Source organism: Panthera pardus, unplaced genomic scaffold (assembly GCF_024362965.1).
Source record: "Panthera pardus isolate Hobbes unplaced genomic scaffold, ASM2436296v1 HiC_scaffold_8, whole genome shotgun sequence".
NCBI lineage: Eukaryota > Metazoa > Chordata > Mammalia > Carnivora > Felidae > Panthera > Panthera pardus.
Window position 1 is genome coordinate 34,903,485 of NW_026527013.1, and position 15,726 is coordinate 34,919,210.

Genomic DNA, 15,726 nt, shown 5'->3' on the forward strand with positions numbered 1-15,726 from the left:
CATCACAGAAACCATCTATCTCGTGAAGGCACCACCATTACTCCTAGAAAGCAAACACTGCTCCAACTCTGATGGGCCACACTTGCCAGGACTCTTCCTTCTTTGCCCTGATTCCAGATTCAAAATAATGAAAGGCTGATACAAAAGTAAAATTAAGATTTAATACACAGAAATCAAGGCTATCCTCAACTGTCTTTATAAGACAATCATGACCATCATTTCAACACACAGGATGTAAAATCTTTTGCAAGATCCTAACCACATAAGGTGATAGGACAAAGCCACAAAATCGAGGAGGTCTGCCATGAATTTAACTGCCTACAGTGTTAATAGTATACGTCAATCAGTAGTCAATGGGCAGCAGTTTCCTTTTTACATAAAATACAATTCCTTAATACTGTAATTCACCAAGCTTTATAGGATGTGATTATATAAAACTCAGAGAATAAGTTATCATATTGACAAATGGAAACATGTTGTAGCTGAAAGCAATCCAAAGCTATTCAAGTTCAATAAAAGCTCCTTATCTCCATTTTAGGATGCATGTCATTAGCTCAGAGAAGATTAATTTTTCCATTCATATTTCAATTTCTTTCCTGGCAAAAAATAAAACTGTGAGTTTCTGAATTATACTCTTCTTGCTTAATCAAATGTTGAGAGTCTCACATCAACATGACTGGAAAAATTAATAAATTATGGAGATTCCTAAAACTAAAAGGTAGTTTCACCTATAGTTATATGCAAATACTCCTTTAAGACAGGGTTTTGATTTACATGAGAGACATATTCTTTCATTCACCTTTAAAGAGAACTGAAAGGCAACATAAAGATTAGCTATGCATACAGTAGGTATTCTGTAATTAACTATTGATTGTATACATTAAATTTAACAACAGAGGAAAGCATAACTACTAAACCTTCTGAGAAAATTGTATGCAAGAGACACAATGCCCTCCTTAAAGTATGATTACAAAAGGTGGTTCATACATACTGCTTCAGAAATGAATATTATCCACATATTAAAAACTTAATTCACCAAACCAAATTTACTCTCTCAATCAGACATAAGTCTACTTTCTACACAAGAAAATGAGGCTTTCACTCAATATGTTATCATTATGAATTGTGTTTCACAAAAAAAAAGGTTTGCATTACCCATTTCAAACAAATGTTCAAATGAACAAGCTTTCCATAACTATATGGCAAATGTTCTTTTGCCCAAAGAGATACAACAAAATGAATCATTAAGAAAATGTCTGCAGATTACAGTTTCTATAAATTGTGCCTTAGAACCTGCCACATCGTTTTAATTCAATCTTCTAATTTTATTAATATGCATTTTCCATCTTAAACATGCTGACTCACACACAAAAATCTCCCAAGAATATCATCATTAGGTTAGCAAAGAGGAAAAACGTTTGGGGAGGAGATTAAATCTAATCTGGCTGGTAGAAATCCTATCTTTGTCATTTATTAGCTATACAACTTTGGCAAGTTTTTAACCTTACTCTACCTGTTTCTTTGCTTAACAAAGTAACAACACAGCACTAAAAACGGCAACATTTGGGGAAGGAAGGGAAGATGGTGGTGGAGTAGGAAGTTTCCAGGTTCACCTCCTCCTATGATTACAACTAGATAACTATCATATCATCCTAAATACTCCCCAACTCTAAGGAATAGCAAAACGAACTCCACAACTGAGGGTACAGGGGAGACTACATCAAGGAGGATGGGAAGAGTGGAGACAGCTTGGGAGAGAAACCGATTGTGGCCATTATTCCAGTGGAGGGAAAGCCACAGTAACAGAAAGGGCCAAGAGACAGACTAGCACATTGGAGAATCCACAGGGAGGGTGAATGCCGGCAGCAATTGGCTTAGAGGGCCATGGGTTCTTGCAGCCAGCGGTGCTTGAAGTCTGGAATTTTGAAGGTCAGTATGCTCGGTTCTGGGGGAGCTCAGAGGACATTGGAGTTGCTCATGGAGAAAAGGCAGCGCAAATACCCCATAGACATACAGCATGGAAACAGCCATCTGAAGAGCACCTGGGGCTTCCACATCTTGGGAGTATGTCCCAGAGGGGTAGAACCTGTGAAGAAACCCCTCCAGGAACAGAGGAACTGGGGGAAACCATCTCCCTCCACCATCCCTCAGTATAAGCACAGGGCCACCTGTGGGAACCAGCACAGCTCAGACACTTACTACCTAGCTTGCTTACACCAAGCCCCGCCCCACCACATCCTGGTGGAACCGCCCTTCCCAGTCCTCCTTCCTGATAAGAGTAGTCCAAACTCCTGTCCACAACACATCTCCCAACCAAAGAGGTTTGTGGAGCCTTGGTTCCAGTGGCAGCAGCAAGAGGTCTCATTTCACAAGCAGATCAGAGCACGTCTAGTTAAAACAAGCCACATTTAAGCCAAGGATCCAACACTGTCCACATCAGGCAAACAGGCCCTTTGTAAACAACTGGACTAGAGGATAAAGTGGCTGGAACAAAATAGCACAGCATGCACAGCACACACTGGAGACACTCCCAGAAGCATCAACCTTTGGGAACAAGAGACGTGACATGGCAGGGCGCTACAGGTTCTCGTCTTCATAAGGCCATTACCCTCAAGAACAGGAGATGTAGCTGACTTTCCTAACACACACAGAAAGAGGCATACAAACTTAGAGGAAATAAGAAGACAGAGAAATTTATCCCAAAAGAAAGACTGGGACAAGGCCATGGGCGGAGATTTAAGCAAAACATATAGAAATAAGAGTGATCATATGTACACTCATTAGACTTGAGAAAATTGTAGAAGACATAAATGAGGGCCTTAACACATAGAGAAGGAAAAACAACAGAGATAAAGGGTGAAAAGCAAATGCAGTGAGAAACACACCTGAAGGAATGAACAGTAGGATAGAAGAATCAGAGGAATGAATTAGTGACCTAGGAGACAGACTTATGGAATGTAACCGAGCTGAATAAAAGAGAGAAAAAAGAATTATGCAAAACAAGAATAGACTTAGGGAACCCAGGGACACCATTAAACATAGTAATATTCATATTACAGGAGTCCCAAAAGAAGAAAGAGAAAAGGGGGCAGAAAATTTATATGAAGAAATAATAGCTGAAAACTTCCCTAATCTGGGGGAGGAAACAGATATCCAGATCCAGGAGGCACAAAGAACTTCCATCAAAATCAACAAAAGCAGATCCACACCAGGACACATAATAACTGAAAAACATATGATGAAAAAGAAAAGATTTTAAAAGCAACAAGACCAAAGAAGGCATTAACTTTCAAGGGAAAACCCATAAGGATAGTAGGAGATTTTTCAAGCAAAAACTTTCTAAGCTAGAAGGCAGTGGCATGGTACATTCAAAGTGCTGAAAGGCAAAAATGTGCAGCCAAGAATATTCTATCCAGCAAGGCTATCATTCAGAACAGGAAGAGAGGTAAAGAATTTCTCAGATAAAACTTAAAGGAGTTCATAACCACTAAACCATCCCTACAAGAAATATTAAAGGGGACTGAGTGGAAAGGAGAGACAGAAGTGATAGTATAAAGGTAGGAAACACAAAAGGAGTAAAAATGAGTATTTCTGTAAAAACATCAGTCAAAAATTTAACAAAATAAAGGGATATAAAATATGACACCATATACTTAAAATGTAGAGAGGAGAGGAGTAAAGAATGGGTTCAAACTTAAAGGACCATCAACTTAATCGAGAATGCTATATGCAGAAGAGGTTATATAAAAACCTAATGGCAACCATATATCAAAAACCACTAATAAATATGCAAAGAATAAAGACAAAAAATCAAAATATATCACTAAAGAAAATCAGTAAAACATGAAAGAGAGAAAAACAAGAAAAGATCAGAGAAAATCTTCAGAAACAGACATCAAAACAAATAATAAAATGACAATAAAAACATACCTACCAGTAATTACTTTGAGTGTAAATGGACTAAACATGTCAATCAAAAGACACAGGGTGACAGAATAGATAAAAAAATAATAATAATAAGACCTGTGGATCTGCTGCCCACGAGACTCATTTTAGACCTAAAGACAAGTGCAGATTCAAGGTGAGGAGACAGAGAAACATCTATCATGCAAATGGAAGTCAAAAGAAAGTCAGAATAGCGATACCTATATCAGACAAAATAGACTTTAAAACAAAGGCTGTAACAAAAGACAAAGAAGGACACTATATAATAATAAAGGAGACAATCCAACAAGAAAATATAACAATTATAAATTTTTATGCACCCAACAGAGTAGCACCCAAAGACATAAGACAGTTAATAACTAATTCATAATAATACAATAATAGTAGGGGACTTTAACGCCCCACTTACATCAATGGACAGATCATCAAGACAGAAATCCTATCAACAAGGAAACAATGGTTTTGAATGACACCCTGGAACAGATGGATTTAATAGATATATTCAGAACATTCCATTCTAAAACAGCATAATGCACATTCTTTTCAAGTGCATATGTAACATTCTCTAGAACAGATCTCATGTTAGCCCAGAAAACAAGCCTCAACAAATTCAAGATCAAAGTCATAGTATGCATCTTTTCTGACTACAACGTTATAACATTAGAAGTAAATCACAAGAAAAAATCTAGAAAGACCACAAATACATGGAGGTTAAATAACACACTACTAAACAATGAATGGGTCAAAAGGAAATCAAAGTTCATAAAAAAGTACAAGGGAACAAATGAAAATGAAAATGTTAACAATCCAAAACCTTTGGGATACAGCAAAAGTGGTTCTAAAAAAGAAGTTTATACCAATCCAGGCCTACTCAAAAGCAAGAAAAACATTAAATAAGCAAACTAACCTTACACCTTAAAGGAGCCAATAAAAGAACAACAAACAAAACCCAAAACCACAAGGAAGGAAATAATAATGATTAGAGCAGAAATAAATGATATAGAAACTAAGAAAAAAAAACAATAGAACAGATCAATGAAACCAGGAACTACTTCTTTGAAAAGATCAAAAAAATTGATAAACCACTAGCCAAATTTATCAAAAACAAAAAAAGAGAAAGAACTCAAAGTCACAAATGAAAGAGGAGAAATAACAACCAACACAAAAGAAACACAAAGTATTGTAAGGGAATATTATGAAAAATTGCAGGCCAACATTGGACAACCTAGAAGAGAAGGATAAATTTCGAGTAACATATAACCTACCAAAATTGAAACAGGAAGAAATAGAGAATTTGAACAGACCAATAACCAGCATAGAAATAGAATCAGAAATCAAAATAAAAACGCAACAAGCGAAAGTCCAGGACTAGATGGCTTCACAGACAAATTCTATCTAAGAGTTAAAGAAGAGTTAATACCTATTCTTCTCAAACTTTTCTTAAAAACAGAACACTTCCAAATTAATTGTAATAGGCCAGCACTGTCCTGACACCAAACCAGATAAAGTCACCACCACAAAAGAGAACTACAGGCCGAAAGCCCTGATCAACATAGATGCAAAAATCCTCAATAGAATACTAACTGAATTCAACAATACACTAACAAAATCACAACAATCAAGTGGTATTTATTCCTAGGTTGCAAGGGGGTTTCAACATTTGCAAATCAATCAATGCGATATACCCTATCAACAAGAGAAAGGAGACAAACCGTATGATCATTTCAACAGATGCAAAAAAGCATTTGACAAAGTACAACATTCATTCATGATATAAACCCTCAACAAAGAAGGTTTAGAGGGAACATAATAAAAGCCGTATGTGAAAAACCCACAGCTATCATCATCAATGGAAGAAAACTGAGAACTTTTCCCCTAAGGTCAGGAACAAGACAAGGACATCCACTGTCACCACTTTTATTGAACACAGTACTAGAAGTCCTAGCCACAGCAATCAGACAACAAAAAGAAATCAAAGGCATCCATATCAGTAAGGAAGAAGTAAAAACTTTCACGATTTACAGATGACATGATACTATATATAGAAAGAAAATCTAAACAACTCCACCAAAAAAACTGCCAGAACTGATCCATGAATTCAATAAATTTGCAGGACACAAAATCAATGTAAATAAATCTGTTGCATTTTGGGGCACCTAGGTGGCTCAGTCGGTTGAGCATCTGACTCTTGGCTCAGGTCATGATCTAATGGTTTGTGAGATCCATGCAGAAGGAGAAATTAAGAAAACAATACCATTTATAACTGCACCAAAAATAATGAGATACCTAGGAATAAAACTAACCAAAAAGGTGAAAGACCTGTACTTTGAAAACACTGATGAAAGTAACTGAAGAGGACACAAAGAAACAGAAAGACATTTCATGCTCATGGATTAGAAAAACAAATATCGTTAAAATATCTATACTACCCAAAGCAATTGACAGAGTCAATGCAATCCCTATCAAAATACCATCAGCATTTTTCACAGAACCAGAACAAACAGTCCTAAAATTTGTATGGCACCACAAAAGTGGTGCCAAAAGCAATCCAAATAGCCAAAGCAATCTTAAAAAAGCAAAGCCAAGCTGGAGGCATCACAATTCCAGACTTCAAGTTATATTATACAGCTACAGTAATCCAAACAGTATGGTACTGGCACAAAAACAGATACATAGAGCAATAAAACAGAATAGAAAACCCAGAAATAAACTCACAACCACATGGTCAATTAATCTTTGACAAAGCAGGAAAGAATATTCAATGGGAAAAGAGCAGTCTCTTTAACAAATGGTGTTGCGAAAACTGGAGAGTAACATGCAAAAGAATGAAACTGGATGACTTTCTTACATCACACACAAAAATAGATTCAAAATGGATTAAAAACCTAAATTTGAGACAAGAATCCAAGACGAGAACACGGGCAGGAACTTCGTGACATCAGCTGTAGCAACTTCTTTCTATATATGTCTTCTGAGGCAAGGGAAACAAAAGCAAAAATGAACTATTGGGACCTCATCAAAATAAAAAAAACTTCTGCAAAGTGAAGGAAACAATCAACAACACTAAAAGGCAACCAATGAAATGGGAGAAGATATCTGCAAATGACATATCTGATAAAGGGTTAGTAGCCAAAATATACAAAGAACTTATTCAACACTAAAAAAACTGCACAAAAAATCCAATTAAAAAATGGGCAAAAGACATGAGTAGACATTCTTCCAAAGACATACAGACAGCCAAAAGACACATAAAAAGATGTTCATCATCATTTAGTATTAAGGAAATATAAATCAAAACTCTAATGAGATATCACCTCACAACTGTCAGAATGGCTAAACTCAACACACAAGAAACAAAAGGTGTTGGCAAGGATGTGGAGAAAAAAGAACACTCATGCACCGTTGGTGGGAATACAAACTAGTGAGGCTACTGTGGAAAATGGTGTGGAGGTTCCTCGAAATGTTAGATTCAATTGAAATAGAAACTTAAAGAGAAAAAAAAAAAAAAGATGATCTGGAGGAATCTCAGATGGGTAAGTAGGAGGAGGTAAGAAAAAGAGAAGGTTTGGAGCAACCTCCAGAGGTGACAAATTCCATTTGGGCCAAGAAAGATGGAGGCACCCACAACGAGATGGCCAACAGGAGCCAGGAATGTGGGTTCAGACACAAAGAAAGAGCTTTACAATCCATATGGAGATTCCTGGAAATCAAAGGCATGACTAACACCAACACTTATTTGCAAAGTATTTTATATGTGTCATTGTATTTCAAATACAGCCAAATATGAATAAAATAGAAAGGTAATAAGCAAATGCATTTCAGTCATTTACAAATTTTTCAAATTAAAATATGAAGTCTTGACACAGGATCAAGAAACTACTGATCACACGTCTCTTATCTGTCTATGAATGTGAATCACGACAGCGGTGAATTCCTTGGAATCATATGCTGCTGCTGCTGCTGATGATAGTGACAAACTCTTATATAGCACTTACTATGTTAAGCATTATTACCCTTTTCTGTAATTTTTCTCCATTAAAATATCCTAATTGTCGGGGCAGGCAGAAAAATGCATGTGTAGTCCAGCTTTAACCTTAACCTCAAATCTACTTAGTAAAACTTGTGCCATTGATTCTTGTCTACCTTGTAGCAACAATCAGGTAAACGCGGTGAAGTTTTGCCAGATTCTTCTTGTTTTGCTCTCTCTAGCCAACCTCAGTGACTTTTATATTTACAATCAATTTGTTACACTTTTAACTAACTAGAGTTGGTACCATCTCTTCTTCCAATACTATAAATATTCCCTCTGATCAAAACTGTCTATTATACAACAAAAGCCAGAGGAGACCCTCCTTCCTCCAAAACTCCTCCCTGAGTAAGAGAAGGATTATTCATTCATTCAGCAAATGAGAGGCTTGGACTTGTTCTCTAAATTCCCTTTTAGCTCTAAATAGGATCAGAGAAGCACTCCCATGGCCACATCACTTAAATGAATTATCACAGGTTTGCACAGGCCCAGGTACAGACACAGCTGGGTCATTCTCAATCCTTTAATCCAGTATGATTTTCCTAAAACCACTCCTCAAGAAACAAAATGGCTTTTTGAAAAGTTTATTTTAATTTTCTTAATTTTACTTTTATTTAAACTTGCTTTATTGTCTCTTTCCCTGCTTTCACCCTGGGCCCAGCATATGAAGGGCACCTCGTTAATTCCTGAAGAGCAAAAACTCTGTCTTACAAACACAGTAGAGAATGCCCAACCATAAAGTGGCAGCTATATAAATGTTTATAAAACTAATCTGTGACTAAGAAGCCGCTTAGCTCAGTAAGCCAAAATCTCCACTGAAAATCTAAAAGGTAAGCCCTCCCTGCTATGCTATACCTAAGTGGGGAGGGAGTAGTAATCAGCTGGCTTCCAGAATTCCCTTAAGAAGAATCCTTGGACCTGGAATACTAGTATGTCAGCACATTTGCAGAAATAATGGGGAAAATGAAGACCAAAGACCGACTTGAACTTTACATTTCTTTGTTCTCATTATCCATTCCCCAAACCACAGGAGTATAAAACAAAAATGATCCTTTCATGTAAAAAGGCTGGAATACTAACCTTTACTGAGTCTATTCCCACACTGCACAGTGGAGCTCTCATCCTCGTGTAGGCCGAATTTTACCTTTTTTTTCACCATGAAAACCAATTTTGATAGTTTTTGAAAATGAAACCAATTTCCATTTCTTAAACTATAAGTCACTCTCAATTTCTACATTTAGCATCTGAAAATTACAAATTAATTTCCTTCTAGAATGTAAGTTTTAAAAAGAAAGAGGGCTTGCTTATCTTCCACAGCTGTATCCACGGTGCCTAATACATGTGGCTGACAATCAATAAATACTTGTTGAAGGAAAGAATAAACATACATTTCAACTGACATAACATAGAAAGCATCTGGCAAATAAGCATCTGGGGGAACTCTGTAAGGGAGATAAAAGAACAATTACTACCTGAAGTACCTCGCCACTTACTCTTAAAAGAGCATAGAAAATTGGGAAATTGAAATGTGGAGCCTGCTTCTATCTTGCACTCTCAAACTTGTTTGCTACGGCTGCCTGGCAAGGACAGTTAGCAGATGCTCTATTCTTTCTGGTGGGAAACAATTGCTCTCCAAGCCTGAAGACAAAGAATACACATGTACATCCTTCTAGTGTCCAGATCTAGGCTGACTGACACCACAGCCACCAGCCCCACATGTTTATCAAGTATCTGAAATGTGGCTTGTGTGAAACGAAATGGGCTGGAATGTCAGATACAAACCAGATTTCTAAAGATGAGGACAAAAACTGGACGTACACTGTCCCATTGATAATTGTTTTACGTTAATTACATGTTGAAATGATAGCAGTTTGGACATATTGGGGTAAACAAAATATATTAGTAAAACTAATTTCACCGATTTCTTGTTACTTTTCTTAATACAGAAAATTTTGAAATATTTAAGTGGCTCACATTATATTTCTATTGGACAGTGCTAATCCAGACTGACAGTAAGAGAGTCTGTATGCTACCAGAAGGAATATGCATGGAAAAACAGCAGGATCTGGTTCCTAATTTCACAATCTATAATTACGGAGATTAGATTTTCTACCACAAACCAATGTATAGTCTCCCTTGAAGGCGCACACCAGCATTAGGAGATAACACATTAGCCTTAATAGATAATGAGGAAACTGAGCCACAAAAAGAAGAAGGCACTTATACAGAGTTACAGAGCTGATAAATGGGAGGGCAAAACCCTGACCCAAACTCAGCATGTCCAAATGCATGTCCTTCCCCTTCCTCTCCTCCACTCAGAGAACTTTCCCTACTAGAGGCTTAAAAAGGATGCCAACCATCTTTCCTGCCTTACCCTGCTGTGGGTTTCTCTTTGATACTCTACACCCTTATTTCTCCCAGCCACTAACCCAAAGAAAAGAGAACTATGTGACAATATGGCTGAATATTTTGGAAAAATTACCAGAGTGACATCCCATATGCTGCTATCTCGTGAAGAAAAGAATCAAGGTCTCCTAATTGGGCTCTTTTGCCTTTGCGATTCAAAAGCTTTCCACTGTATCAGCACCGTTCGTATAACACGCTACATAGAAATTTACCTACTGGGACACCGCTACCTGTGAGGTCACTAATTTGGGCAAGTGCATTTCACCTGTTGTGAATTAGCTTACTTAGTCTCTTAGCAGCCTCCAGAGCTTCGTTGGCACTGTCTGCTACAAAGAATCTTTGAACTTTCACTCCATTGTCAGACATCAGTTTCTTGCTCTGGTATTCCTGCAGGTTCAGCCATCTTCGGGGGGTTAACTGCACTGCCTAGAGAGATTGAGAGAGACAGAGGTAAGAACGCTTACAAATAAGAAAAGGAACAGTCAATGTATGTAGCCAGTCTTATAGGTACCCACAAACAATCAGCAACACCTTTTTTTAAAAGGAAAAAAAAACTCCTATATAAATTCTTCATGCTTGTTTTTCTAATCAAAAATGTTTAAGACAACCACACACACAAATGAATGCAGGTTTAAAGAAATGGTGAGAAGTGAATAGGGTCTATCATCTAGTTAACAAGAATGTACCGATATCAATTTCCTAATTTTGATATTGAACTAAAAAGACCTAAGATATCAACGTGAGGAGAAGAGGGGGAAGGGTATGTGGGACTGCTGCACTTTTTTTGCAGCTCCCTGAGTCTGTAAATATTTAAGAATAAATGAGACCATTTAAAAAAAAAAGAATAAAAATTATTTTCTTAAGTTTATTTATTTGAGAGAGGAAGAGAGAGCATGCAAGAAGAAGCTGGAAGGGGCAGAGAGGGGGCGGGAGGAGAAAATCCAAATTAGGCACTGCATTGTCAGTGAAGAGCCCGACTCGGGGCTGGAACCCAGGAACCATGAGATCATGACATGAGCCAAAACCAGGAATTGGAGACTTAACCGCCTAAGCCACCCAGGTGGGCACCCCTTAAGAGTTACTTTTTAAAATGTTAAGAAATGCATTATAAAGGATATACCTCCCCCACATTCCCACCCCAAATAAAGTTCATAGCATTATTTTAATAACTGTATGCACATTGTTAATCACTAAGGTATCTCAGAAAATTTTCTTAACACTTTGAGGCTCAATGGACCACAGACTAATCCACTTCTTTGCCATAGTTTTTAATGGACTCTAGGTATGTGATCATTATGTGATGAAGATTACCTCCTTCACAAACCACATTTGAAGACGGTAACCTGAAACAATTATCATAAATAAACTACTTCCTAAAAACTGCAACTCGTGTATTAAAGTAACTTTGCCTATGTATCATGCAGAAGTTTTTTCCAATGTGCCCTATCAATTACTTTTTAATCTGTGCTGAAAAAAAGTAATTAAGGAGCAGAATAACATGAACAAATAAATTCTCATTTTTTTCAGTAAGATCAACATCATTCTCTATTTTTAAAAGAAAAAAAAATGAATATACCTAGTTTAAGCTCATTTCCATCCATGAGTCCTGATGCAAAAAAACAAAACAAACAAACAAAAAAACAAAAAACCACTGCCCCAGAGTAGGTAAGACAATGATACCATTAATGCACAAACCGAAAAAGTCAATCATACAACAGGATCACAAGAGTGAAGGAAAATCACCTGTCATACTGCCTAGCGTCTTTTGTCAATGGCCTTGGTGGGTGGCCAAAGCAGCATTACAAAGACCATAAACTAAGGTCTACAGGGCTTTACAACATGGAACCATTAGCTTTCAGGACCTCAAATGTGTCCTTAAAATGGCATTTTCTTCTGGAATTTCCAAGCTACAATGCACTCATGGAGCTCTTCTGGATAAGGGACATTCCAAAAGGCTCTAGAACCTTTCAACTAAGCTGAGTTTTACCCAAGGGCAGAGTATATCTTTAAATTGTTTGTATCTTTAAGAAGAATATGATGGTGCCTGGCATATGGAAGATAGTCAAGAATATCAGTACAATGGCCAAATGAATAAGTCCTGCCTTTTGTTCATTTGTTCCCAGCTACAGGTAATTTTTCATTTCCACAAAGTGACTTTCTCTAAAAATAGAAAAGCAGAAGTCCTTCAGACCTGAAACAACCTAATTTGTACACACTCATAAAAAATTCAAATTTTGACATGATCTAGTTTAAAGATATCTTTCTGTTCCACTCCTCTGAATATTGGTAATGATGTTTTCAATGGTAAAGTTGTCTGCACTTCTTTAGAAATAAATAATACCAGAGTTTTAAAATAAATTGCCAGAGAAGTTATGGTCACTGTTACTGTATGATTTATTAGCTGTATATGATTTGTTAACCTTACTTCTGAATTTTAAGTCTTGATGAAACATTAGTAATTTGAAAAACACAAAATTTCACACGTGAACATACACATTGACCTAACAGTCTTATTAACACATCACATAATGTACCAAAAAAATTCAAGTTTAAGACATTTAGTGAAAGTCCCCTAATGAAAGAAAAGATTAAACATTAGATGTATACTATATTCTGGGACCACTTTTAAAAGGCAGATGGGGAAGGATCAATAGATTAAGTATATGTTGACATACCAACTTAAAGCCATTAACAGAAAAAGAAAAAAAGAAATACAATTTGTGAAGAACATTTGAGAGAGACTAAAACTGCCACAAGTATGGTGTGGTCAATTCCTTTTCATTAGAACACTCACGGTATTAATTTTAGATATGTTAATGCAATCTGCTGCAAACTAATTGCAATTGATCGAGAGACCAGCTTCATAGACATATAATACATATTGACCGTTTCTACATTGACTCAGATGAAAAAGCCTGCTTGAAGTCTGTTGCTCTTAAATTGAAAACCAACACAGTGAACACAGTTCTGAGCCACTGCAGATACCCAAGCTATCACTCCACAAAGCAATCATCTTATAGAATAATCGGCTACCTTTGTCAAACCTAACATCAGAAGAGCAGGGTCCCTGACTGGGTCTAAAACTGCATGAACTCAGCTGCACTGACTAAGAATTTGTGGTACGTCTAGAGAGGAAAAGGTAAAATCCACCTCTGCATTTTCAGGAGGAAGAAAAAAGGAGAAGAGAAATTTACTAAGTAAGTGGATGGTGTAAAGTATGCTAGAAATATAATCAACTGCTGAATCATAAAAACAATAATAAGAATAGTTTCATCTTCTATTACGGAGCATTGGCCATGTGTAGGCAGTATACTAAGCACGCGTGTTATCTTATAGTCAAGGCAATCGTGAAAAATGAAGTAGTATTATTTCTCTCTGCAGCTGTCACTGATGCAACCTTCCTTCTTCCAATACTTCCTTGCCTCAGATGAAGTTAGGTACAGCCGTGTAAGATCGTTCATAAATACGTATGGTGTGTAACTCACCTGGACCAACATCTGATTGCCAACCCTTCTTCCCCTAAGTTCTCTCTGTCTCGACATGGGGAATGGGAATATTCATGCGGCAGCTAATCTATCAGCCAGGGGCCTCAAGGAAAACAGACACATTCCCAGGTCACTCACATAGAATGTGTCATGAAAAATAAACCTTTGTGGATTTTTACTCACTGAGATTCCGGAGATTACTTGTTACTGTTATGGAACCTAGCTTATCTCTACCATCCTGACTAAAAACCATCTTGAGGCACCTGGGTGGCTCAGTCAATTGAGTGGCCAACTTCAGCTCAGGTCATGATTTCACGATTCGTGAGCTCAAGCCCCCTATTGGGCTCACTGCTATCAACGTGGATCCTGCTTCTGATCATCTGTATGCCTTCCCCCAGTCCTCCCCTGCTCACACACACACACACTCTCTCGCTCTCTCTCTCTCTCTCTCAAGTTAACAAACAAAACCAACCAAACAAACAAACAAAAAACATCTTACAAAATCAGGAAACCCAGGCTGAGGGTTAAGTCACTGGCCGAAGATGACAGGCAGCTGTGAAGCAACAAAACTTCTCTGATCAACAGCATCAATCTGCTGTGTAACACTGTTGGTCTCCCGTGTTTATATTCTGGTCTCGCATTCCCAGAGGCCCCCTGATGATAAAGACTGATACCAGGATCAGTGACATTGTGTCCTTGTCTTCAGAAGGCCAGAGGTCTATTAGGAACGGACACACGCATGATGCGTGTGAGGACAAATGTGTCAGGCTTTGGGAGGGAAGGAGGTGGAGATGAGAGCAGAGGCTCACCTAAGACACTGGCAGAAGCAGTTTATTTTAGCTCATAGGAAGACTACCTGTTAAAACCTTAGACTAATCTCTTCTCGGGGAAGCCTTGAACTCCAGAACGTGAACGGTGGAGAGCAGTCTGAAGATCATGTGGCCCAGTAGGTTTCAACTGTTTCTGCCAGTTATTTGCCTGTTTGCCATCAGGTCAGTCCCTAGGCTCTTTGCCAACTGGCTTCTGCCTAAATCTGAGACTGTGCTCAGAGACTGAAAAGTGAGAAGAAGACTTCAGGCTTTGTCTTCCTCTGAGTCAGGTGGCGACTCCAGCAGTGACTGCCGCTCTTCTGACGTTTCAGCCCCCGATCCCATCCCAGAAAGCCCTTCCTTCATAATTCCAGCTCACACTGTCCGCCCCACCAGGACTCCAGCACTGAAGGGCTGGCCCTGGACTCTGCTAACACCACCTCCTTCTACCCCTCAAGCTCCTACAAGATTCCTGCTGTTGCCAATCCCCGGGTGGCCTTCCCAGCCCTGCTTTGCCTTCCAAAAGTCCTAACGCCTTTGTCAGTACTTGGGTGGCCCCATTAAACCTATGAAACAACGTGGCCCTCCACAGAGCCTGAAGGTGCCACTTCAAGGCACAGGAGTAGAAGGACAATGGCAGGGGCCCTCTTAGGAAGGGGACTTTGGGGCCCTCCTCTGCAGCGGCTCTTCAGGAAATCATGTTTCACAGACTGGGCTTCCAAAGGATGGAAGGACTAGTGGGGTCCAACCTCCTCATTTTACAATCAGGGACCTTGAGGCCTCTACAGGGGAGGTAACATGCCTAGGGATCCTCTAGGGGGACAGAAGCAGGTGGACAACTAGACTAATTCCAATGTTGTGTCCTTCTTTCATTCAGATTTTGGCAAACTGACCATATGAGGAACAGCACCACGTTCTCAAAACAGCTAGGGTGGGTGGGCACCCGGGGTTAGTTCTGTCTGGGCCTGCATGCTGACCTTTCCATGGCTACCTTCCCTACCGTGTTTCTTGGCCAGAGCAAGCATTTCCAAGCTTAGGGAAAGTAGGAAATACA

At 38.4% G+C, this 15,726-nt stretch overlaps 1 protein-coding gene across 2 annotated transcripts in view; it reads right to left on the minus strand.

Annotated features, from left to right (window-relative positions):
* SUCLG2 (succinate-CoA ligase GDP-forming subunit beta) overlaps positions 1-15,726 on the minus strand; it is a 330,026-nt gene that overhangs the window by 266,878 nt on the left and 47,422 nt on the right. For both annotated transcript variants that reach the window (XM_019469764.2, XM_019469763.2), the window contains exon 2: positions 10,663-10,804. In XM_019469764.2, the coding sequence (XP_019325309.1) occupies positions 10,663-10,804 (142 nt within the window). The remainder of the gene's footprint in view (positions 1-10,662; positions 10,805-15,726) is intronic.